This window comes from Rhinatrema bivittatum, chromosome 3 (genome assembly GCF_901001135.1).
Source record: "Rhinatrema bivittatum chromosome 3, aRhiBiv1.1, whole genome shotgun sequence".
Lineage (NCBI taxonomy): Eukaryota > Metazoa > Chordata > Amphibia > Gymnophiona > Rhinatrematidae > Rhinatrema > Rhinatrema bivittatum.
This window is the reverse complement of record NC_042617.1, coordinates 22064281-22091184: the sequence shown is the minus strand read 5'-3', so window position 1 is coordinate 22091184 and position 26904 is coordinate 22064281. Positions and strand designations below refer to the sequence as shown.

At 47.4% G+C, this 26904-nt stretch overlaps 1 protein-coding gene across 3 annotated transcripts in view; it reads right to left on the bottom strand.

Moving 5' to 3' along the window:
* SLC4A1AP (solute carrier family 4 member 1 adaptor protein) overlaps positions 1-26904 on the bottom strand; it is a 112661-nt gene that overhangs the window by 23189 nt on the left and 62568 nt on the right. For 2 of the 3 annotated variants that reach the window (XM_029592936.1, XM_029592938.1), the window contains exon 11: positions 8750-8836. The exons of the other annotated variant lie outside the window; for it this stretch is intronic. In XM_029592936.1, coding sequence (XP_029448796.1) covers positions 8750-8836 — 87 coding nt within the window. The remainder of the gene's footprint in view (positions 1-8749; positions 8837-26904) is intronic. 3 annotated transcript variants of the gene reach the window in all.

Below are 26904 nucleotides of genomic sequence, written 5' to 3'. Positions count from 1 at the left end.
ACGATAAGCCTTTAGCCACGCCGGCCTGCAGAAACAAAAGCATATCGGATACGGGAGCCACGGTAGGAACCACAGACGATTGATGGACCACTGAGTTTGGGTCGAGGGCCACCTGCCCTGCCCTGACCTGCCCAGGCAGACTGCTCCCCAGCCAGAGAGACTGGCGTCCATGGTTACCACCGTCCAGTTGGGCCCCAGGAGAGACACTCCGCCAGTCAAGTGGTCTGCTTGCGGAAGTGGTAGATGAAACTCCTCCGACACCGGCTTCCAACGGGAAAGCAACGCTGATTGCAAAGGACACAGATGAGCAAAAGCCCAAGGGACCAATGATAGAGTTGAAGCCATAGAACCCAAAACCGTCAGATAATCAGAGACCAGTGGTAGCCGAAGAGACAACAAGCGGCGAACCTGACACTGAAGCTTGCGAACTCTGTCCAGAGACAGGAACACTTTGCCCTTCCTGGTATCGAACAGGGCCCCCAGGTACTCCAGAGACTGAGTGGGAACTAGGTGGCTCTTGCTGAGGCTCACCACCCATCCCAGGGATCGCAAGAGAGCGACAACCCTGTTGACTGCCTGCCGGCACTGAGTCTCGGATTTGGCTCGAATCAGCCAATCGTCCAAGTAGGGGTGTACCAGCAACCCCTCTCTCCGAAGCTGAGCTGCGACCACCACCATCACCTTGGTGAATGTCCGGGGAGCCGTGGCCAGGCCGAAGGGAAGGGCTCGAAACTGATAATGTCGGCCCAGGATACATAACCTGAGGAACCGATGGTAGGACGGCTGGATGCCGATGTGAAGGTACGCCTCTGTGAGATCCAAGGATGCCAGGAATTCGCCGAGCCGGACTGAGGCAATTACCGACCGAATTGTCTCCATTTTGAAGCGTGGAATGCGAAGGCATCTGTTTACACCTTTCAGATCCAAAATTGGTCTTGCGGTGCCGTCCTTCTTTGACACGATGAAGTAAATGGAGTAACGGCCGAAGCCCTGCTGCCCTATGGGCACGGGGGAACTGCCCCTAAGGCTTGCAACCGTTGGAGGGTTCCCCTTACCGCTGCGCGCTTTATGGGGCACTTGCATGGCGACACCAGGAACTTGTCGAATGGGGTCCGTGCAAAATCTAACGCGTAACCTTGAATTATCACGTCGAGAACCCACTGGTCCGACATTATTTGGGCCCATACCTCGGCAAACAACTGCAGCCGAGCTCCCACGTTTGGGACGAACGACCGCAGCTGCTGCGAGGGATGGACCGGCCTCATCTCATTGGGAGGATTTTGGACCCGCGCCTCCCTGGGCTCCTCCCTGACGGCCGAATCTTTTTCCTCGAAAGGACTGGGACCAAGAGGACGACCGTGAGGGTCCCGAACGGTAAGAAGAGCCAGCGGCCCCCTGCGGACGGGATCTTCTGTCGCCGCGGAAGCGGGAACGGCCCGTGAAAGAAGACCGAGATCTAGACCGATCCTCCGGCAGCCTGAATGCCCTATTCTAACCAAGGGACAACATCAACTCATCCAACTCCTTGCCAAACAACAACTTTCCTTTGAACGGCAGGGCCCCTAGATGGGCCTTGGATGATCCGTCCGCCGCCCAGTTGCGAAGCCAGCGGAGCCGACGAGCCGACACCGCCGAAACCATGGATCTAGCCGAGGTACCGAAGGAGATCATGGAGCGCATCAGCACTATAAGCAATCGCCGCCTTGAGCTGATCAGCTTGCCTGGCCTCCCCTTCCGAGAGACCTGCATTAGCCTTCAGATGCTGTGCCCAGCGCAGGCTGGCCCGCCAAGCGAAATTACTACAGATGGCTGCACGGACCCCTAAAGCGGACACCTCAAAAATTTTCTTTAGCTGTACCTCCAGCTTCCTGTCTTGGATATCCTTGAGAGCTGTGGCTCCCGTAACAGGAATCGTCGACCGCTTCGTTACGGCGGACACCGCCGAATCCACTTTCGGCAGACGGAGCAGTTCCAGCGCCTCCTCATGGCCTTGCTCACCTTGAGGCCCAGCTCCGGAGTGTCCCACTCCCGGAACAGGATGTCCGAGACCGTAAAGATGAACGGAAAAGCCACTGCGGGCCCCGTGAGGCCCAGTAGAACTGGGTCCATATTAGCTCCCTGTCTGGGCACCACCGCAGGCGCTTCCACTCCCAGCTCCTGGAGTATAGCCGGGATAAGCGGGGACAGTTCCTCCCTACGGAACAAGCGAACCACCTTAGGGCCGTCCCCCTCGACGGCAGGATTTCCTTTTCCCCCTGCTGGCTGAGACGGACCTTCATCCGGCGCACCATCAGCCCCCCCAAGAGGCTCCTCGGCCAGGTCATCCTCTCCCTGGGAGGAAGAGCTTGAGTCCGTGTCCTGCGGAACACCCAGCAAGGGACGGCTTCGCCGTATGGCGCCCCCATCAGGGCCCGTGATAGATTTCCTCTTCCGGGATCTGGTGGATCTGCCAGATCCCTTCGCTGCACCTGTCTTCCCGGATTTACTGCGGCGCTTGCATTTTAAAAACTTACGCAATAAGAGCGCGAAATCCGCGGAGTAGGAAGACCCGGAACCGGACTCCCCAGATCCGGAATGCACGGGAGACCCCGCTCCCCCGGGGCCACCCCCAGCGGGTCGCCGTTGTGGAGAAAGCGCGGGAGGCAAGCCGCCATCTCCTGCTGCCTCCCTCGTGGTTTCCCGGCCTGATGCTAAAATGGCCGCCGCTCCCGCGCTGAGCGGGAACGGGTCCCCCGGGACTGCAGCGACGGCAGATTCGCGCGCCGGCGATCGTGGCGTTTGAGCCCGGACCCCCGGAGCGGCCCCCGACGAACCCTCGCCGCCAGAAACGCTGACAGAGCAAACTTTTTCTCTAGAGAGCCACGCGCGCGGCAAACCGAGCCTCTCGGCATGCCACGAGCCGCGCGAGCGAGGAGGAGGAGAGAAGCAATAAAAAGAAATTAAATTAAATAATTGAAGCGGACGCGCACCAACAGTCCCCCCCCCCCTCGAAGGAACGGAGAGCCGGCACTGAAGTAAAACAGGAGCCGCCGCAAAATAAAAACAGCCAAACTTTTTTTTTTTTTTTTTTTTACTACTGCCGCTGTCCTCGGTCCTGAGGCCTGTGTTCCAGCGGGGGTGAGTGAACCGGGCTCCCCGGTGTCACCCCCGACGCTGCTACTGCAAAAGGCGGGTCCTCGACCCTAGCAGCGGCCTCGACCAGGGGGGGATGGTCCCCTCAGGACTTTCCAAAACCCCCCTGGGAGGCAGGACCAGCGGGAATCCAAAGATCAGAAAAAAAGCAGAAAACTTATGTGTTTAACACTAAACAAAACTAACTAACCAAGGAACCCTGACCATAAAGAAAAAACCCCAGGGAACCAGGGCTGTGACCAAACCTGCACCACCTACTGGAGACAGAGTAAGACTGAGGGGCTGTGACTGGCACAGGGGCATATATGGCTCCGCCCACAAGTTTTAGTCTGTCTCCATCTACTGGTGCGGAGTCACAACCCAGGTGTCCTGGACTGATCCTGGTACGTACAGGGAATGGCCCTTACAGATATAAGCTGAAGCTATCGTCTCTTTCAGCTATCGTGCAATAGTGCCCTTGGATGCCTTATTTCCCTTCTTAGCGCCACTGCACAGGACAAAAAGATGATCAGATCTCCGAAAGATATTTGTCACCTTAAGGTATCGGAAAAGAATTCTGCGCCCATTCAGAAAGTGAAGCTCCCTCGCCATAGGAGCATCTGCAGACAAATACAGCAAGGCCGGTAACTCAATCACCTGGTTAAGGCAAAAGGAGGAAACCGTCTTAGGCAAAAAAAGAAGGAACCATACATAAAGAAACCCCTTTCTCTGAAAAATACAGGAAAGGGTCTCTACCAGACAAAGCTTGCAATTGGAAAATCCTTCTAGCTGAACAGATAGGCACCAGGAGAACAGCTTTCAGAGTTCAGGCCTTTAGTGTAGCCCTCTTAACCCGTTTAAAGGGAGGACCACACAGTACCCAAAGGACTAAGTTCAGATTCCATGCTGGACAAATTCTTCCGAATGGGAGGAAGCAAACTTTTTGCCCCTTTGAGAAAATGAACCACATCCGGATGAGACACCAACGCTCTTCCCCGAATCCTACCTCGAAGGGAGCCTAAGGCTGCCACCTTAACCCAAAGGGAATTTATAGGCCAAACTGTTAGTCAAATTGCTTTGCAAAAAGGCTAGAATCTGCGGAACGTCCATCTTCAAAGGCTGCACCTTGTTCTGCAAACACCAGGATTCAAAGACTCTCCACACTCGAACATAAGCGAAAGACGTGGACAGCCGCCTTGCCTTAAGCAAAGTCGCAATCTCAGGCTCCGAATAACCTTTCAAGTGGAGCCATTGCCTCTCAAAGGCCAAGCCGCTAGACAGAATTGATCCTCCTGGTCTGAAAGTATGGGTCCCTGCCACAACAGTCCTGACAGATGAGCCAAGCGTACGTGACTGTCCACTGCCAGAAGAAGAAAGTCCGTAAACCATAGCCAGCGCGGCCACTCAGGAGCCACTAAAATCACCCTGCCCGAACGAAGCTCGATGAGCCACAGCACTCGACCTTCAAGAGGCCACAGTGGAAACACGTACTGCAATAGATGCCTTGGCCACAGGAGAATGAGAGCATCGACTCCCTCTTCTGCGACTGAAAACTGCTCAGCAGAGACTACTTATTCGAGCGGCTGCTCACGCAGGGAGATGGGAAATTGCCAAGGGATGGAAGAATAATAAGGCGCCCACATTTCAGGCTGTAATCCAAAGGCTGAAATGGATTTATTATTATATGGAGAAACTGACTGCGTTAAGGAATGACAGGATGCAAAGATTTCAAGAAACCTGGCATTGCTTTTGACAATGGCTTGATCCAAAACTAACTTAGTAGTACAGGTTAATGTCAGTAGCTATAAGAAAGATCATAAGAGGATATGTTTTTGGGAAAGTTATTATATCCTCTTTTTGGGGTGGGTGGGAGGGGGTGAGGGGGCTTTCTTACTACTAATTGGAGTAGCCTAGTGGTTAGCGCAGCAGACTATGACCCAGGAGACCAGGGTTTGAGTCCCACTGTCGTTCCTTGTGACCTTGGGCCAGTCACTTTACCCTCCATTGCCTTAGGTACAAACTTAGATTGTAAGCCCTCTGGGGATAGGGAAATACCTACAGTACCTGAATGTAACTCACTTTGAAGTGCTGAAAACGTGCAAAAAGCGGAATATAAATCTAAATCAAAAATATGCTTGTAGTGCAAAAAGCTTTTCAGATCATGCGGCGGGGAGTAAATTGTATGGTGTTTCTCTCTATATTTTGTGCGGTTCTGTAAGACCTTTGTGAATTTGGTTGATATTTGTGTATTTTTCTCCTTATTGTAAGCATGCTTTGAATAATGTTCTATCAGCATGAATAAAACTAATTATAAAAAAAATAAAAAAACTCCAGACTGCAGGTTTGCACCTCTATCATCTGCCGACAGAGAAATACAGAGGGACTGCAGGTGGCACTTGGTTATGTAGCAATGCTTCAAAGTTTTTGTTTTCTGCCTCCATCTGCTGGTAGGGCTGCATAAACCCATTTGTCTGGACTGATCCAGGGTACAAACAGGAAAGGAAAATTAGTTTCTTACCTGATAATTTTTGTTCCTCTAGTACCAAGAGATGAGTCCAGACCGCTGAGATTATGCCTCCCTTCCAGCAGATGGAGTCAGAGAAACAAAATGAAAAGCACCCCTCTTAACCGGTGTGCCACTTGCGATCCCTTCAGTATAATCAATATCAAAGCAGAATGAAGAAACTTTAATTGTAATTTATTTTATCTTTTAAACCAATGGCTAGAACAACAACCGCTGTGAACATGAAACTATGCAAACGGAAGGAGTGCCAACTTGAAAACTTTTATGTCAATATCTTCGTATTCTTCGATATAACCTGCAGAAATCATAAGCAAACAACCGAGCGGACTCCCCTGAACATGCTATCCCGGGCAGGCATCTGGACTGATCCGTGGTACTACAGGAACGAAAATTATCAGGTAAGAAACTAATTTTCCTTTCCCTGTACGTACCCGGATCAGTCCAGATCGCTGGGGTGTACCCAAGCTGCCCTAAATGGGGTGGGAGCCCGAGAGTTCTGCTCGGAGCACACTGCTGCCAAAACAATCGACCTCAGGAGCTTGGACATCCAAACGGTAATGCCTAGCAAAAATGTGCAAAGATTTCCAAGTAGCCGCTTGGCAAATCTCTTGCGGCAAAACACAATGGCTCTCTGCCCAAGATGCCACTTGAGATCTAATCGAATGAGCCTTGAGACCATCCGGAACCGACCAACCATGACAAATGTAAGCCGAAGCTATAGCATCCTTCAACCATCGGGCAATGGTAGCCTTGGATGCCGGAAGTCCTTTCTTTGGACCACTCCATAAGACAAAAAGATGGTCCGACAACCGAAAATCATTCGTCATCTCCAAATACCGAAGGAGAACCCATCGGACATCCAATCTCCTCAAATCGCGAGCCTGAGGGAAGTCCCGATCTAAATCCGGAAAGGCCGGCAACTCCACTGACTGATTCAAATGAAACGCAGACACGACCTTCAGCAGAAAGGAGGGCACCGTTCAAAGTGATACCCAGGACTCCGAAAAACACAAGAACGGTTCTCTGCATGACAAGGCTTGAATCTCAGATACCCGCCTGGCTGAGCAGGTAGCCATGAGGAAAACAGTCTTGAGCGCTAAATCCTTTAAGGTAGATCGCTTTAGAGGTTCAAACAGCAGACTGCACAATCCCCGAAGTACCAAAGAAGGACAAACTGGATGAACTGGAGGTTTGAGATGCTTCGCATCCTTCAGAAATCGTGCCACATCAGGATGAGTTGCAAAGGACGTGCCATCGACCATACCCCTTAAAGATCCTAGAGCCGCCACCTGCACCTGAAGGGAACTGTACGCCAACCCTTTCCTCAAACCCTCTTGTAAAAAGGCAAGAATTTGCACAACAGAGGCCCGCCGCGGCGAAACTTTCAAACTGCTACACCATAGTTCAAAAACCTTCCAAACCCGAACACGTGAGCGAGGTAGAAGTCTTGCGTGCCCTTAGGAGAGTGGAAATAACGGAATCCGAGTAACCTTTCTTCCTCAACTGCCTCCTTTCATAAGCCAGGCCGCTAGACAGAAGTGATCCGCCTGATCGAAAAATACAGGACCCTGCTCAAGTAGATTCGGAAGATGACCAAGACGCAAGGGACCGTCCACTGCCAAGTTGACCAGGTCTGTGAATCACGGCCTCCACGGCCATTCTTGGGCTATGAGAATGACCGACCCCGGGTGGTTCTCTATTCTTCGCAGTACTTTCCCCACTAATGGCCAAGGAGGAAAAACAGAGCAGAACATTGCTGGGCCACGGAAGGACCAGAGCATCCACTCCTTCTGCTCCATGCTACCTCCTGTGACAGAAGAAGCAAGCTGACTTCGCATTCCACAGAGTTGCCATTAAGTTCAGACGGGATCGGGAGTGAGGCAGGCTTAAGTCTAAAAGTTTAGTTTGCAGGGACTTTCCTGCAGCACGCAACCGCGTGTTAGATGCTCTCTGGCCTGCCCACGGCTGTTCTGACGGCCCTTCTCCCCTGGGAAGGCAACGGGAGCAGAGGCCATCGTGGGAGAGCTGTTCTGCCGGCTCCCCGCAGGCAGAGCACCGCGATCCACGCAGCATGACAACGGGAGCCGCAGCACAGTAAGTCACTTGATTTGAAAAATATTACCTTCCGACACCCGGGAGAGCAGTAAACCTCTCTCTCTCTCTTTTTTTTTTCTCTTGTGCTCCTAATCAACCAGGAATTAACAGCCCTGGGTCTGAGCCAAGCAGAAAACTGCTCCTTCCAGAGGAATGTCACGTCTCTGGGTAGCAAGGGGGAGGGACTGGCCCACCTGTAAATTCCCCCACTCACCAGGTGAAAGGAAGAAGACTCCGGGCAATTATGCTTTCGGGAGAAACCCAGCCGTGCCTACCACCAAGGGGAACCTGTTGTCACCCCTTGGAAGGACTTGCACTCCTGTTCTTATTAGTATTATTATTATTTTTTTTTTTTAACTAGCCAAAGGCAACGAGAGGCTCAAACATCCCTCACTTTCCAATTCCTGAACAGAAATCTTTTTTTTTTTTTTTTTACAGGATCAGGACCGCAGGTTCTGTCACCCTCATCTGCTGGAATCAGAGAAATACTGAAGGGATCGCAGGTGGCACACCGGTTAAGAGGGGTACTTTTCAGTTTGTTTCTCTGACTCCATCTGCTGAAAGGGAGGCATAATCTCAGCGGTCTGGACTGATCCGGGTACGTACAGGGAATGACAATTACGTTAACAACCCATCACTCTGGCAGTCCGTTATACATAGACATAGCCACAGAGCCCGGAGAGCCTCTGTACACTGTAGTGAACTCTACTATATCTCCGTCATAGAGACTCTGAAGAGGCTCTGCATGCTTGTGTGCTCTGCTGTATCCCTGTGACCCTGCTCACCTGCTAGTGATGGGCTCTCTATGGGTCTGTGTACTCTGCTGTGCCTCTGTGCTCTGCTGGACCCTTGTGACCCTGCTCACCTGCTACTGATGGGCTCTCTATGGGCCTGTGTGCTCTGCTGTATCCTGTGACCCTGCTCACCTGCTGGTGATGGGCTCTCCATATGCCTGTGTGCTCTGCTGTACCTCTGTGACTCTGCCTGTGTTCTCTGCTGTATCCCTGTGACCCTGCTCACCTGCTAGTGATGGGCTCTCTGGAGAGGCTCTGCAAGCTGCTACTTTGTGCTCTTCTTTACCACTGGGCTGAATCCGAGGATCCATGTCTGTAAAAACCAGAAGAGCAAAGTGCAAGAAACTCAGTTACTTAGAGCAGTTCACACTCAGCATGGCTTTTTCTCATTTTTTCATGATCCTTCCTGGCGTTGCAGCCCACTGCCCTATTGCACTTCTTTGGATCTCATCTATTCTCCTGTCTCCCCTCCTCAGCTGAACTCTAGGAATCACTCAGACCTATTGTGCCAGTTAATATCTTGTTTTTATGCCTGTTTTATATTGTAGGGTTGTCCGCTGATGCACAGTGCTTTGTAAGCCAATTGTGCTACCTAACAACAAAATTGGAGAAATTACTTACCTGATAATTTCGTTTTCCTTAGTGTAGACAGATGGACTCAGGGCCAATGGGTCATGCTCCTCTGCCAGCAGATGGAGACCAGTGAGCCTGACTTCAGTGCCGGGAAAAATAGTGGAAACTATTCTCAAGATCAAAATCACAGAGCATATAGAAAGACATGATTTAATGGGACACAGTCAACATGGATTTCCCAAGGGAAATCTTGCCTAACAAATCTGCTTCATTTTTTTGAAAGGGTTAATAAACATGTGGATAAAGGTGAACCGGTAGATGTAGTGTATTTGGATTTTCAGAAGATGTTTGACAAAATCCCTCATGAGAGGCTTCTACGAAAACTAAAAAGTCATGGGATAGGAGGCGATGTCCTTTCGTGGATTACAAACTAGTTAAAAGACAGGAAACAGGAGGTCACGTGATGTGGTGAGCCGGGGAGGACGGAAACCCTTGAGCTCCGAGTGCCTAGCTCCCTCAGCACGATTTTAACCTGCAAATAAGGCTCCAAAACCTCGTTCAAACGGAGAAACAGTGAGTTCTTATGTCAATCGCTAAATATATGAACAAATCGCCACCCCCGATGGCTTCAAGAACGGCCAAAAAAGATAAGGAAAAAACGCGGGGCTCTGAAGCTAAAATGGCCGCCGCGGGCGAAACCGCCGGGGATCCCATCTCAGCAGGGCTCACGCTCCCAGCTATTGAGCAAGTTATCAAAGCAGCTCTAGATGAAAAATTAGCGGGGCTGAAGGCGCAGCTAGGAGAGGTTCAAGTCGCAATTGCTGAACTCTCCCCCCGTCTTGATCATGCCGAAGGCAGAATCTCTGTATTGGAGGATGATGCCCTCAGAGCTGAGACTAAGGCTGAAACGCAGGGGAAATTGCTAACCCAGCTCCTCGACAAAGTAGATGATTTAGAAAATAGGGAAAGGAGAACTAACCTTCGTTTTTTGGGGTTTCCTGAGGAACTCGAGGTCACAGCTATGGGAGATCTCCTAGAGCAATGGCTCCCTGAGGTTCTAGATTTACAACAGTTTAAGGGATCCCTTAAAGTTGAAAGGGCACACCGCTTGGGAGTGAAAAAGACAAACCTCACTAGGCCACGGCTAGTCATAGCAAAATTCTTAAGCTTCACCCATAAGAATGAAATATGGAAGGCTTATAGGCGCAAATCCACCATTTCTTATGAGAAGCATATCATCAGAATTTTCCAGGACTACTCTGCACGGGTGTCTGAACTGCACAGAGGTTTTTCACCCATTTGCTCCCAGCTTTTCCAACAAAAAATTAAATTTGCCCTTCAATACCCAGCGAAACTCCGGATTTGGCACAAGGATCAACAACTCCTTTTCCAAACCCCTGATTCAGCAGCTGACTTTTTGAAAACGATCTCAACCACTTCAGCATCTGAGGGGCAGGGCTGAGCCAAAGGGGCTACTGCCATAACCATTCTCTATGTTTTTGAGACACCAATATTGGTGATTCCGTGAGAAGTCTCATCCCACTCAACCAAGTTTAGAAGGGACAGGACCACCCATCTACGTTCCTACCTTTCCGCTTTGACTAGTCCTCCAACCATCTAGCGGTCTCTAATCGACAGCCATAACAATCCTACTTACACGTCTCCCTGAACATTGGCTTTAATCTGCGTACACTCACTTGGGGACCTGCTGGCTATGATGTCGAGCTACAGCACTCGTACACTAATCAAATGACCTCTATGCCTCCAGGATTGAGGCTTTCTATTATTTGGACTCAATGGGGAGGGGAAATGTACGGGGGGGGAGGGGAGGGATGTTTTAGATAGAGATAGTTCCATTTCTGTACTTAGTTACTCCAAAACTCAACACACTTTCCAACTACTGCAATCAGCTGCTATGCACCAAGACCACAGACAGCCGGTACGCGCCCGGAAGAGAATGCAGCCCTATCAGAATGGAGGGGGGGCCAGGCTGGGGGCCCTCATCTCCGCCTCAATTCGGATATTCTCACAACTGTTTCAGCTCTTTTTTTTGCCTCTTACATGCCTAACCTGATCTCCTGGAACGTCAACGGGCTGGGCTCGCCCATCAAACGCCGAAAAGTCTTAGATCACATCAAGCGCCTTCATACAGACATTGCCGGATTGCAAGAAACTCACCTTACGACAGCCGAAAGCCAAAAACTGCAAAGAGATTGGATTGGCTCCTGTGTCTTTTCAGCGGCAGTCAACAGGAAGGCGGGGGTTGCCATACTGATCAACAGAACGGCAAATTTCCAAACTGTTAAAAGCATTGCAGACCCGGAGGGCCGCTTCATCCTGCTGGTCGGCCACTGGAATAACCTCTTGGTCACGCTCTGTAATGTCTACGCTCCCAACGAGTATTCGCACTCCTTTTTCACAACTATTTGTAATCTACTGCATGTTCATGCACAGGGGCAGGTGTTTCTTATGGGCGATTTCAATTGCGTGCACGATGCCTCTATTGACAAGAGCCCCCCACTTTTGAGACCCTCCACCACGGCTAAGAAAGGCATCGCATTCCTCTGTCACCAACTCAATCTTCTTGATGTATGGCGTGTTCTCCATCCTGGGGAATTAGATTATACCCATGTATCACGATCCCACCTGTCCCTATCCCGGATTGATTATATTCCTGTCTCACAGGCTCTCTTCTTCCGGATACAGAAGGCCTCCATTGAAACGCAGGTGATCTCGGATCATGCTCCAATATCTCTTTGCTTATCCCCTCTCCATGTTACACAAGGTGACCGCCTATGGAGATTCCCGAGTTATCTTAAAGATGATCACAAATTTAAGGACTACCTACAGCTTAAATGGACGGATTATATGGACAACAACCAACCACATACATCCGATCCCCAGCTTTTGTGGGAGGCAGGGAAGGCGGTTTTAAGGGGAGTCATCATCGCCTACGTCCACCGGCGAAATAAGCAACTTAATAAGAACATTTTGCATCACGAACAACAGCTCGCAAAAAGTAAACGGGACCTCAACCTGTCTCCTTCACATCAACGTAGAAAGGAATACTATAGTATCCTCGGAAGCCTGAATGCACTCCTACATATGAGAGCTCAAACTTTTCTTCAGAAGGGAGAGCAGAATCTATTCCGATTCGGAAACAAATCAGGTAAATTACTGGCAAACCTGGTCTGAGCTGCCAGAAGGAAAACGTTCATCAATAGAATGCAATCTACTAATGGGACCACTACCACAGATCCACGGGAGATTTGCGAATCATTCCGTACATTTTATGAGCACTTATACACTCCAGACCATGGGAAGGGGGAAGCAGAGGAGGGTGATTTTTTCCACAATCTGACGCTGCCACATCTCAATGGCCCTCAAAAGGACTTTCTCAACAGACCGATCCAACCTTATGAGGTCTCCCAAGCTATATCTTCCACTCAAGCAGGGAAGTCTCCAGGACCAGACGGTATATCCTACGACTTCTATAAAATACTCCAGCACCAACTGGCTGTTCCTCTAACCCGTTTTTATACGGCGGGTCTTGCTGCGGGGCACTTTCCCCCCTCTTTTAACATGGCTCACATTACAGTATTACCGAAACCTGGCAAGGACCCCCTGCAACCCTCGTCTTACCGCCCAATATCCTTACTAAATTGCGACTTAAAGCTCCTAGCGAAGGTCCTAACTGAACGCTTGAACGTACTACTGCCCTTCCTAATATCACACCACCAGGTAGGGTTTGTAAAAGGAAGATCCCCGCATGCTAACATCCTAAAGCTGGTGTCAGCCATGGAAATATGCCAATCTCAACAAATCCCTGCACTAGCCATCGGATTTGACTCTGAAAAAGCGTTTGATAGGGTAGCCTGGTCATATCTCTTTTCCACCCTTCAACGCTTTGGAATTTGCGGGGACTTTTTGCAATACCTCCAACTATTGTACCACCAACCCCTTTCCCGGATACTCGCCAGTGGTTTCCTCTCCAATGATGTTCACCTAGGGCGAGGAGTACGACAAGGGTGCCCTTTGTCCCCACTACTTTATATCTTGGCCATTGATCCCTTGCTGCGCAAACTAGACCAAACTTCGACCATCCACGGTTTTGGTGGGCCGCGTCATGAATTCAAGATCGCGGCCTTCGCAGATGACATCTTGGTTTTTATTACCCAACCCACTCAATCACTGCCGGAAGTGCTGCGGCTACAGCTCCAGTATGGTCAATTCGCAGGGCTAAAACTCAACCTGGATAAATCCGAGGTCATCGACGTCACCGGTTCGGTACACAACAGTTGGTCTGGTGACTTTCCCCTGCGTTGGGTATCTAAGGAACTTAAGTACTTGGGAGTCCGCATACCTACCCGCATTAATCTTCTATATCAAGTCAACGTCCAGCCACTACTAGCCCAAACTGCCACGAAGCTACATCAATGGGCATCCCTGCCTCTTTCGCTCTCTGGTCGGATTCAACTGGTCAAAATGATATTGCTCCCAAAGTGGCTTTATATCCTGCAAATGGCCCCTCTGTGGCTCACCAAAAAGGATTACAAAACATTCTCTAAGGATCTGCGAACCTTTCTTTGGAGGGGAAAGAAAGCGCGACTGCCCATGGCAATACTGACTGCTCCGGTGGATGCGGGAGGTATGGGGTGCCCAGACCTACTTACCTACAATTTAGCGTGTACTCTTCGCTATGTAAACGATTGGCTATTCTCCACATCACGGTTTGTCCCTTACGCCCACTTCTTGGAGTGGTATGGAGTTACGTCTTTGAACCCATTCTTGCATTTACCATCCACAATGCTCCCATCTCCTCAAAAAAACTACATAATCTTACGCACGTGCCGGAAAGCCTGGCTTATGCTTTGTACCAAACATCACCTGTCTACACGCATGACCCCCCTACTACAGATAGTGGGTAACCCGCTCTTCGAGCCTGGGTATCACAAAGGCCCGTTCCACAGGTGGCAGAGAGCGTGGCTCACTTACGTTTACCAACTTTTTGAAGCGTCTACAGGTCACGTAATACCGTTTCCAGAACTGCAAGCAACTTACAAGCTCCCAAACTCGGACTACTTTGCCTATCAACAAGTTTGGCATTTTATTCGCAGTTTACAGTTCTCGCTGCAGGTTTTACAAGTTGCTCAGCGGATACAGGACCTAATTCAACCGGGCCTAGCCAAGAAACTATCTGTCTCCAAAATAACGAAGTCCTTACTAGTCACAACAACATTGCCATACCTAGATAACCTCTACCATAAATGGACGCAGTGGGCTAATTGTACAATTACGCTAGATGACTTCAAACGCAGTGTTGTAGCTACGCCTGAAATCTCGGATAATGTATTACTTCGAGAAACTCATTACAAATTTATGTGGCAAGTATATATCCCACCTACTCGAGCCTACCACATGCGGATTGTTCCCACCAACAAGTGCCCCAAGTGCCAGACAGCTGAGGGGGATTATTATCACTGTTTTTGGGACTGTCAGAAAATCCTATCCTTCTGGAAACAGATTACTAGTTTCTGCTCGCAACTGCTCCACACAAATTTACCCCTTGACCCATCTCTTTGGCTTTTTGGAACGCTGCCAAATACGACCAGCTCTCTGAGTGACACCAATCTGGTATTCTTAAAAAAGGCAGGCCTGTTAGGTAAAAAAACCATACTTCAGACCTGGACAGCCCACCCCCCGCCAACCAAAGACATGTGGTTCAAACAGTTGGTGCACCTCTGTGCGATTGAACATGCAGTAGCGCGGACCGCACCTGCAAAGACTTCGGCTCTAACACCGCTCATTTGGTCCCCTTTAACAGATTACCTGTCACCTACAACTCAGATCCACCATACTATACTGTAATCCTAACAGAATACATGCTTGATTCTATTGTTTGCTTAGTTCCTTCCAACCTTACTGTCTGTGTGCTTGGGTTCATGCCTATGATTAAGCTTATGCTTGCGATTATGATTATGACCCTGATCTTGTTGTGGCTACTGCAGAACTTCCTATGCTGGACTTTATGTGCAATTTGTTATAAGCATCTGACTGAAATGGAACTGGGGAGGGGGGAGGGGGGGATATCAGGGGGGGGGGGCAATGCAATACCTAACTACGTAAATAACTATGAAACAAGAAGCGAAAGACTATACGGACTCAATGGAGGGACTTGTTCAATAAGGTTTATTCCGTTACCTGATGGTACTTTTGATTACCATAGTGGGACAATCATGCCGATCTTCTCATTTGTCCGTATATTGTTGTGTTGTCATGCGTTATCCTGTATTTTGTACCATAGGACTTGTACACTGTTGATTTTACGTGCTTATCACTGTTATTGTATTGCTTATTTCAAGAAAACCCAATAAAACATAGTTTCAAAAAAAAAAGACAGGAAACAGAGAGTAGGATTAAATGGTCAATTTTCTCAGTGGAAAAGGGTAAACAGTGGAGTGCCTCAGTGATCTGTACTTGGACCGGTGCTTTTCAATATATATATATATAAATGATCTGGAAAGGAATACGACGAGTGAGGGTATCAAATTTGCGGATGATACAAAATTATTCAGAGTAGTTAAATCACAAGCAGACTGTGATACATTACAGGAGGACCTTGCAAGACTGGAAGATTGGGCATCCAAATGGCAGATGAAATTTAATGTGGACAAGTGCAAGGTATTGCATATAGGGAAAATAACCCTTGCTGTAGTTACACGATGTTAGATTTCATATTAGGAGCTACCACCCAGGAAAAAGATCTAGGCATCATAGTGGTTAATACTTTAAAATCGTTGGCTCAGTGTGCTGCAGCAGTCAAAAAAGCAAATAGAATGTTAGGAATTATTAGGAAGAGAATGGTTAATAAAACGTAAAATGTCACAATGCCTCTGTATCGCTCCATGGTGAGACCGCACCTTGAATACTGTGTATAATTCTGGTCGCCGCATCTCAAAAAAGATATAGTTGCGATGGAGAAGGTACAGAGAAGGTACAGAGAAGGGTACAGAGAAGATATAGTTGCGATGGAGAAGATACAGAGAAGGGCAACCAAAATGATAAAGGGGATGGAACAGCTCCCCTATGAGGAAAGGCTGAAGAGGTTAGGGCTGTTCAGTTTGGAGAAGAGACAGCTGAGGGGGGGATATGATAGAGGTCTTTAAGATCATGAGAGGTCTTGAACAAGTAGATGTGACTCGGTTATTTACACTTTCGAATAATAGAAGGACTAGGGGGCATTCCATGAAGTTAGCAAGTAACACATTTAAGACTAATCGGAGAAAATTCTTTTTCACTCAACGCACAATAAAGCTCTGGAATTTGTTGCCAGAGGACGTGGTTGGTGCAGTTAGTGTAACTGGGTTCAAAAAAGTTTTGGATAATTTCTTGGAGGAGAAGTCCATTAACGGCTATTAATCAATTATACTTAGGGAATAGCCACTGCTATTAATTGCATCAGTAGCATGGGTTCTTCTTAGTGTTTGGGTAATTGTCAGGTTCTTGTGGCCTGGTTTTGGCCTCTGTTGGAAACAGGATGCTGGGCTTGTTGGACCCTTGGTCTGACCCAGCATGGCAATTTCTTATGTTATGTTCTTAAAGATGACGTCACCCTACACATACACCCCTGCAGTGACCTCAGCTCTTCAGTATTCTCTTCAAAAGCTACTGTGGATATACTATTGAAAAAAACTTGATTAAAAACGGATAACCATAACTGTACTCAACCAAACAAACAATGAACCCCAGTAAGATTCTAGATGCTCTCATCTAGGGACTGGATGACAGCTTACCTGTAATCTCTTGGAATCAATATTCACTCCATGGGCAAATCCTTGGCACTGTTCTTGGGTAACCATTGGCAGGATACAGAGTCCATCTGTCAACACTAAGGAAAACAAAATTATCAGGTAATTTCTCCAATTCCTAGCACATAGCCAGATGGACTCAGGACCAATGGTATGTACAAAAGCTACTCCTGATTTGGGGCGGGAGGCTGCTCGTGGTCCGGTTAACACCGCCCTTGCAAAGACTGCGTCCTCTCAGGCCTGAAGATCCAGGCAATAGAACCTGAAGGTGTACAAGGAGGACCACGTCGCCGCTCGGCAGATGTTGACGGGAGACAGCAGTCTAGCTTCCGCCTAAGAGACCGCCTGAGTCCTACTAGAATGAGCTTTAACTTGAAAAGGTAATGGCTTTCCTGCCTCCACATAGGCTCCCGTGCCCACCTCCTTAATCCAGCGAACTATGGTAGCCCGCGAAGCTGGTTTGCCCTGCTTCCTTCCACCGTGAAGGACAAACAAGTGATCCCGTCTTTCGGACCGGTTCTGAAACTTCCACATACCGCACCAAAAGCCTACTGACATTCAAATGATGGAGGAGGCAGTATTTTTCCATGTTCTTGTGCTTATGTAGGGATGGTAATGAAATGGACTGATTCAAATGAAAGTCAGAGACTACCTTGGGCAAGAAGGATGGAATGGTACGAAGTTGTAATGCTCCTGGAGTCATCCGGAGGAATGATTCCCGACACTACAAAGGCTGTATTTCAAAGATGCGACATGCCGAGCATATAGCCACCAGGAACTCCATTTTCAAGGTTAATAAATGAAAGGAAAGACTGCAGCAGCTAAAAGGAGGCCCTGCCAAAAACTTCAATATTAGATTAAGATTCCACAAGGGAACCGGCCACTGTAGGAGTGGCAGGAGGTGCCCTTTCAGAAAATGGGTCACATCTGGATGAGCCGACATGTGGGTTCCATGCACCTTGCCCCTTAAACAGCCGCTATCTGGACCTTCAAGGAGTTAAGGGTCAAACCTTTAATCAAGCCATCCTGCAAACATTCCAGAATTAGTGTGATTTTGACCATCTGAGGGGAAACACCGCGTTCCTCGCACCAGGCCTCAAATATACTCCAGACCCGCATATACACTAGGGGCATAGAGAACTTCCACGCGCAAAGTGGCAACTACTTCCACCGTATATCCTTGCTTCAATCAGGCGAGCCCTCTAAAGGCCAGACCATAAGACAGAATTGAGTTGGATCCTCTTGAAGGACTGGTCCCTGCTCTAGCAGGTCCCTGTGTGGTGGGAGGCACAGGGGTGTCTCCACATGTCTGCATACCATGGACACCTGGGCCAATCTGGAGCTACTAGTAGGTCTAATCCCCTGTGGTGCTCGATTCTGCAAATGACCCTGCCCAGCAGGGGCCATGGAGGGAATGCGTATAGCAACTACTTTTTTGGCTAAGTCTGAACAAGAGCATCGATCCCCAGGGACCACTAATCTCTTCTGCGACTGAAGAATCGGGGGAACCCTTCTTAATGTAAGATGTGGCCAGCAGGTCAATGGATGGGAGACCCTAGCAATCTACTACCAGCTGAAAGGCTTTGGCTGACCACACCCACTCTCCTTGATTCAGACTCTCCCTGCTTAGAAAGTCTGCTCTGACATTGCCTTATCCTACGATGTGGGAGGCTGAGATCATCTGTAGATTTATTACCGCCCATTCCATAAGGAGGTCTATCTCCTGTGAAACTTGCTGGCTTTTGGGTCCACCCCGACAGTTGATGTGTTGTCTGACATTACGCGAACCTCTTGACCCTGAAATATCTGGCTGAACTGTAGACACGCCAATCTGACTACCAGGCTTCCAGACGGTTTATGTTCCAGAGGGCCTCTTCCTTGGTCCAACGTCCCTGGGCCGTCAGTTCCTGACAGTGAGCTCCCCAGCCCCGGAGGCTCGCTTATGTCGTGAGGATCAGCCAGTTCAGAGAGGACAGGGGGTTCACCCCTGTCCAGATGAGCTTTGTGCAGCCAGCACTGGAGCCAAGAGCATACTTCCATCAGAAAGTGGAGGTGAATCGAATAGTCTTGAGACTGCGGGTTTCAACGTGATAGCAGGGAGCATTGAAGTGGTCACGTGTTTCAGGGTTGCTGCCATCAAACTGAGAACTTGAAGATAGCTCCACACCGTTGGGTGTATCATGCTCATCAACCGACGTACTTAGGACATCAACTTCCTTATCCATGTACTCAAAAGGAAGACCTTGCCCTGCTTGGTCGAATTGGACTCCCAGATATTCCAAGGACTGGGAGGGTTTAAGACTGCTTTTGTCCAGGTTTACGACCCAACCGAGTTCCTGAAACAAGGTGGTCACTCTGTTGGACACCTGGAGACTCTCTTCCAAGGACTTTGCCCGGATCAACCAGTCGTTCAAGAATGGGTGCACCAGGATTCCCTCTTTTCTCAACGCTGCCGCTATGACCACCATAATCTTGGAAAATGTTCTGGGGCAGCGGCCAGGCCAAAGGACAGTGCCCAAAACTGATAATGGCAACCCAGTACTGCCAAGCATAGGAAACACTGATGTTCTTGACTGATTGGCATATGTAGGTAGCCCTCGGATAGGTCCGGGGAGGTTAAGAACTCTCCCGATTGTACGGCCATTATCACTGAGCGTAGCATTTCCGTGCGAGATGAATCACTCACAGTTGTTGGTTGACACTCTTGAGGTCCAGGATGGGGCGAAAGGAACCTTCCTTCTTGGGTATGATGAAATAATGCTCCATATTTTCCTACTGGGATTATAACCCTCATCCTGAGGAGCCTTAACAGGGTAGTCGCCACTGCCTGCTTCTTGTGCTGGGAGTGGCAAGGAGAAATCATTAATATGCCCCGAGGAGTGCTGCAAAATTCCAGCAAATATCCTTATCGTATGACCTCCAGTACCCATTTGTCCGAAGTGATCTTGATCCACCCCGTTGGTAGAACAAGGACAATTGACCCCCTACCTCCTTGTTCCAAGGGTGGGTTGGCAACATTTTATTGGGGGGTTTGGGATGATCCTGAACTAGAGCCTGCCCCTCTTGGGCTGTCAGCTCCGAAAGGAATGAGACCTCCCAAAGGACTGAGACCTCTGAAATGTCATGTTACTGTAGGGGCAAAAGCACTGGGGAGCCCTTGGATTGACCCCTCATAGGCAAGGGGCGCTGTAACTGCTTTCTCTTATCTTCTGGTAGCTGGATAATGGAGATTCACCCCATTTACTGGCCAGCTTTTCCAATTCGCTTCCGAAGAGAAGTGATCCTTTAAAGGGCATCTTTGTGAGATTTGCCTTGGAGGTTGCATCTGCTGACCAATTCCGGAGCCACAGCTGTCTTCTTGCCACCACCACTTGAGGCCACTCCTTTGGCTGAGGTACAGATTAGGTCAGAGACTGCGTCAGCTAAAAAGGCAGTGGTGGGTTCCATAAGCACTCTGGAATTCGCCACCGAGTCATCCACCTCCCAAGAAAGGAACAGGCATGAACGAGCTACCAGGGCACAAGAAGAAGCAATCTGTAAGGTCATTGCTATTGTGTCAAAGGCCTGTTTAAGGATGGACTCCATCCATCTATTGTGTGCATCCTCTAAGGCTTCCTTTCTCCACTGGGATAGTTGTTCACTTATAGACGGCACAGAGCAGCGCATCCACTTTAGGGAAACACAAACGTTCTTTTGCTGCCGGATCCAGTGGGTATAGAGCATCTAACACTCGTCCACCTTTAAAACTTGCTTCTGGGACATCCCTTTTCAGGTCAATCAATTCCTGGATGGCTTCCAGTAATGGAAAGTAGCAAGAGGCTTTACATAGAGAAAAAAGAATGGAATTCTTCTTTGATTCAGTCACAGAATCTACCTCAGGAACTCCCAGGATCTTCAGGGTCTGGGAAACCAGGACCAGCAATTCATCTCTATGGGAAAACCATAACATGGTCCGATATGATTCTAAACCAGGGGGAATTTCCCCATCTTCCAAGGAATCTGTATCCTCCCTTCATCCGTGCCGTCTGGGACCCTGCCAGAGACACCCTTTGTGAGGCCAGGCATGGCTTGAGGTCTGCCAATAGGACTGGGAGAGGGAGGGCTTACTGGCTGAGGTTCCATCTGGACAGTGACAAATGAGGTAGCAGACTGCGCCTATATGAAGGCCTGAAAAAATTCTACCCAAGAGAAGACAGTCTGATCCATGCCTAGCCCAGAAGGTACTGGGTTTGGTGCCACTGAATTTCCCTCTCCCATGGATGACCCAGGTTTTGTTTTGGAAAGGAGTTTATGACTGGTTAGCCAGTATGATTACAGGACTAGGTGAGATGGACCCTAAAATGTGTCTTAATGTACCTCTGGAGGGACCCACCAAACATGCAAATGAATTCTGCACCCAAGTTTTTGTGGCAGCTAAAGGGGAACTAGCCAGGGCTTGGAAGTCGCCTGATCTTCCCTCTCTGGCAGTAGTTCTTCATAGTTCACACAGTCACTTTTGAATGGCTCGCCTCGTGGCAGTGAAACATGACACTTTGAAGGCATTTAAGATTACTTGGGAGCCCATGATCCTGTGGTTACAAGCCCAGGAGGATCCTTCACACAGGACATAGGGTTCGCCCTTGAATTGTGGCGGCGTCTATCCAGTATACTAGGGACATGTCAAATTATTATTATCGTTAGCATCGGATAAACACAAGGAATACAGAGACTGAGGATTTTGTATACTATATTTTAATTTTTCAGCTTAGCTTACATGCTCTCTTTCAAATGTATGAAGCAGTGCCCTGGAACGGAGGGGAGGGGGGATGGGGAACTCTATACAAACTACTACATGGAAAAACTGTACATATTTAGATGTTACAGCACTATACTCTAATTGTACATAGCATTAATTTCTGGATTTATCGTGTTTTCAACATTTGGGACTTGATGTACTAGATTTATATTTACTCTACTTGTTGCCAGTAGCAGGTGGGTCCAACTATCTGTAACTTTCGTGTTCCACCATGATTTGTATGTACTTAATGCTATGTTTAATGCAATATATGCACAGCCCGTGCACCTGGCATTACTTGTATTCTGCGCCTAGTAAGTTGTGTTCGTATGTATGTGTGCGCAGAGCTGACATGCACTGTGCAAACAGATGTTCTATGGTGGGCAATTCAGCATGCACAAAGACGCGCGCAAGATGACGCCGCCATGACCAAACACACAGGGTGCCGACCAAGCCTAAAGCGGGGCCTAGCCCACCAGGGGGCTGCTCAACCCCCTCGGAAGCCAATTCCCCTTACCCCAATGGGAGCGGGAATGATTTTGGTATGGCGCGCTGAGCAAGGAGACCCGAGGAAATCTTATTGAAACTCTCTAAAACGTTTCTGAATTGGGAAGTAAATCCTTTTTTTTTTTTTTTTTTTTTTTTTACTTACCTGGGCTCAGCGCTTACCGGCTGAGTACAGAGACGGTCTCCAACTGCGAGGGGAGAGGACTTTGGTAATCACCGCCACGCTTGGCTTCCTGCACCTTTCAGCTGATTAAGCAGCAAAGTCCACACCGGGAACCGGCTACCAGACCTCTGAGGGATCGTGGAAATCACCTAAGGAATTTTCAACTGTGGGAGGGACCTTTAGATATCACTGCAGGAGAGCAGGGCTCAATCTTTTCTCCAATTTAAAAGTAGAATTTTTTTCTTCCAAAAACTACAGCGATCCTCATAGGGAAAGCACATCCACTATCTGCTGGAGGTGGAGAAATACTGAAGGGTTGAGGTCACTGCAGGGATGTATGTAGGGTGACATCAGCTTTGAAGCCTGACTGTCTCCATCTGCTGGCAGGGGAGCATAACCCATTGGTCCTGAATCCATCTGGCTACATGTTAGGAAAACTATGATATTACTACGTATAAAACAAGCTCTGGTGACATTCACCTGGGATACAGAAATTAATCATGCAAAGAAGTCAAATGATAAAGCTGATTAATGCACTGATCTTTCCCCTCTGGAGCTTGGAATTTATAGCAAATGACAGAGAAGAGGTATGGGGCTATAATTTGGGATTCAGAACTTCCTGGGCTTTAATGCCACTTCTGCCACTAAATTTCTGTTCAGCCTTGAGAAGGGCATATTAAATCCTGACAATCAGGAATGTCTCGCTATGAAATGGAAAGTCATCATGCCAGTCAAGAAGAAGGCAGGATTCCGCTCCCAAACCTCCATTTGCAGTATCACAAAAAGGATACTGTGAAAACACAAACAGAGTTCTATAGGTATATGCAGAGTAGAGCTGGAACAATTATTTTTTGGACTACAAAACTGCAATATGAGAATATCTGTGCAATCTAGATAGTTTCATAAGAACATAAGAAGTTGCCATACTGGGTCAGACAAAGGGTCCATCAAGTCCAGCATCCTGTTTCCAACAGTGGCCAATCCAGGATACAAGTACCTGGAAAGTACCCAAACATTAAATAAATCTCATGCTACTAATGCTGGTAATAAACAATGACTGTTCCCTAAGTCTATTTAATTAATAGCAGTTTATGGACTTCTCCCTCCAGGAATTTGTCCAAACCTTTTTTAAACCCAGCTAAACTGCCCTAATCACATCCTCTTGCAATGAATTCCAGAGCTTAATTGTGCGTTGAGTGAAAAAGAATTTTCTCCAATTTGTTTTAAATGTGCTACTTGCTAACTTCATGGAGTGCCTCCTAGTCCTTGTATTATCTAAAAGAGAATATAACTGATTCACATTTACCAGTTCAAGTCCTCTCATGCTTTTATAGGCCTTTATCATATCCCTTTCAAACTTCTTTTCTCCAAGATGAACAGTCCCAGCCTCTTTAGCCTTTCCATCCCCTTTATCATTTTGGTTGCCCTCCTATTCAACTTTTCCAGTGCAGAGATATCTTTTTTGAGATGTGGCGACCAGAACTGCACACAGTACTCAAGGCGTGGTCTTTACCAAGGAGCGATAGAAATGTACTGTGATATTCTCCATTCCTTTCCTAATAATTCCTAACATTCTATTTGATTTTTTGACCACTGCAGCAGGGAAAGCAAATACCCCAATGAATTACATAGCATAGTAAAGGATGGCAGATTATGACCAATTGGCCCATAAAGCCTGCACAGTTATTCTGCTAAGGAAACATCCCAGCTGCCACTCATAGCATCTTTACTGCTGATATTCCTAGAAAGGTTAGGCTCTTAGAGAGTTACCTTGGCTTCCAAATGCATGTAAAAACCTGCTTTTTTCCATTTTTCCATTATTAGCTGAATGATTAGAGGTATCAGGATACAGAGTGATCTAATGATATTGTCCAGGTTTATTTGACATGTATAGTATATGGAGAAAAGGTGAGGCAATTTGTGAAAGGGATATTTATGAATACTTGAAAGCCATGTGAGTTTGGCATACTGTATATCTGAGCTTTATTCTGCATAAAGACTGTCTGCAGGCACTGAGTGGGGACTGGGTGGAGTGGAATTTATTTGGTATGTGTGTTTATTGGGGGCACTGTACATTTTAAATTTACATTTTGCTTTGAGGTTTTGGGGTTTTTTTTTGTAAATTGCGGCAAGCCATCAGAAAGTAACGTTTCCAAATGGAAATAACACATAAATAATCACTTCTTATCCCAGTCAGTATTTTTTTTTATCTTTCTCACTGGTTCTCTAACTCTTAACCCAGTAACTAGGCTCTTCCATACCATGTCTTACCACCAAGCTTTGCAACTCATAGCAATGTATGAAGTGCCATGCTGGGTCAGAGCAATGGTCTGTTCAGCCCTACAACAGTGGCCAATCTGGGTCACTTGGATTTAACCCAGCAGATCCGCAGATACAGTCTCTAGTTCATGCCTAAATGTGGCAATCTCCAAGCATCTCTGGCTGATAGCTGCCAATGGATCTGTCCTCCAGAAACCTGTCTGAACTTTTTTTAAATCTCAATTACTGTAATTCTTTATATAATGGACTCCCACAATGTTCACTTAGATCACTACAGATGGTAGAAAACTCCACTTCACAGCTTCTAACTGGATCAAGTCCACGCAATCATATCACACCTGTCCTACAATTACTCCATTGGCTTCCGGTCCAATCACTAATACAATATAAAATAGCGATCACAGTCCATAACCTACTAAATAACATCCCCTCCCCTTGGATTACCTCCATCCTTCATTTTTACACACCTATCAACCTCCTTCAACCCTGTTGACTTTAAAGCAGCTATTACTGCTAGCAGCTCAGCTTCCTGAGCAGTCACACCTTTTTCCGTCTGATATTGTATTTTCGTGATTATTTCTAACTCTGGTGTAACATTTAGTGCTGCAAATGCAGATTGTTGGCCTTTCTGTGCTCCGTCAGTGAACCAAATCAATCCTTTCTCAAGAGGGCTGAATCGGATTAACAATAATTCAGGGATATCTTTCTGTTCTTCTTGAGACTGTCCTTTATTAGGGAAAAACCAATCTAACAATTTATTTTGGGCTTTTGTGAGGGGTTTAGTTTCTATATCCTTTCCATTTAATTCTATCTGATATTTACCATATCTGGTGGCGGTCAATGCTGCTTTACTGGTGGTTAGCATATGGTGTATCGAATGATCACAGTGTAATACCAATGCGCAATATGGCATGATCGCTCTCCATTTTCCTATTGCAGCAACAATGGCTGTTAGTAATTTTGGAATTTCAGGCAGTGCCATTTCCACCGGGCTATAAGAGCCGGATAGAAATGCCGCAGCCTGGTTTGGGGTATCATCTTGATTTACAAGAGCGGCCCACGTGTTACCCAAATCTCGTACCCATATATGCACTTTTAGTTGGGGGTCTACAGTACTCAGGGGTTCAGTTCGTAACAAAGTCTGTAATATGTCATGTATGGACAATTCATCCTCCTTAGTCAAGGCAATTTGCGTGTTGGAAAGAGTACCCGCAGGTACGTGTAAATGCCGTAACAAAGGAGAAATTCGAGCTGAGTAGCCTGGGATCCATTGGCGACAATAATTAAAGGTTCCCAGCAATCCCCGAAGTTGTTTTAATGTCTGAGGAAGTTCTTGCTTCTGCAATTCTAACAATAAATCTTTAGTAATGTGTCTAGCTTTGGAAGATAGCACTTGACCTAAAAAGTTCACTTGCGTTTTCGCTAAAACGCATTTCTGTCGATTACACTTATATCCAGCTTCACTTAATACCTGTAACAATTTAAAAGTCCATTCCCAACAGTCCAGCTTATTGTCTGTGGAAAGTAGGATGTCATCTACGTATGTAAATAAGGACACAGATTGGGGTAATTTACTCCTAAACCTTTCCAAATCCTTGTTCAATTGTTTTGAGAATACAGTAGGGCTATCCGTAAAACCTTGTGGAAGTCGGGTCCACCGATACGCTTTGTTACCATATACAAATGATGTCAAATCACGGGAAGCCATATGTAAGGGGATAGCAAAAAATGCATTAGATAAATCAATAACTGAGTTAAACTTATGTATTGGCTGCGTCTGTAAAAGCGTCAATGGATTGGCACATACTGGATATTGTGGGATGACCATTTCATTTAAGGCACGTAAATCATGAACTATTCTCACATCATTTTCTCCTTTCGGCACAGGGAATAGAGGAGTGTTATAGGGTGAGTCGGATTCCTCAATAATACCATTTTCTAATAGTCTCGCAATCTGACGCATCGTAGGGACTGTCAATTTTCTATTAATTGGATAAGGATTCACATATGGACCTTGCTCATATGGTTTTAATTTAATCCGATAAGCGGGAGCTGTTCTAGCTTTTCCATAGGGGGCTTCTTCTGTACTCCATAATTCAGATGGCAAATTATCCCAATTCCACTCGTCAGGAATCTCATCATTCTCTTTTTTACCCGTTAGAGCAACCAATGAGAGAATGCTCTTAGAATCGGGGATTTTAAAAGTTAATGTCAATCCAAATTGAGTGAGTAAATCCCGACCTAAGAGATTAACTGGGCAATGTTCAGCAATTAAA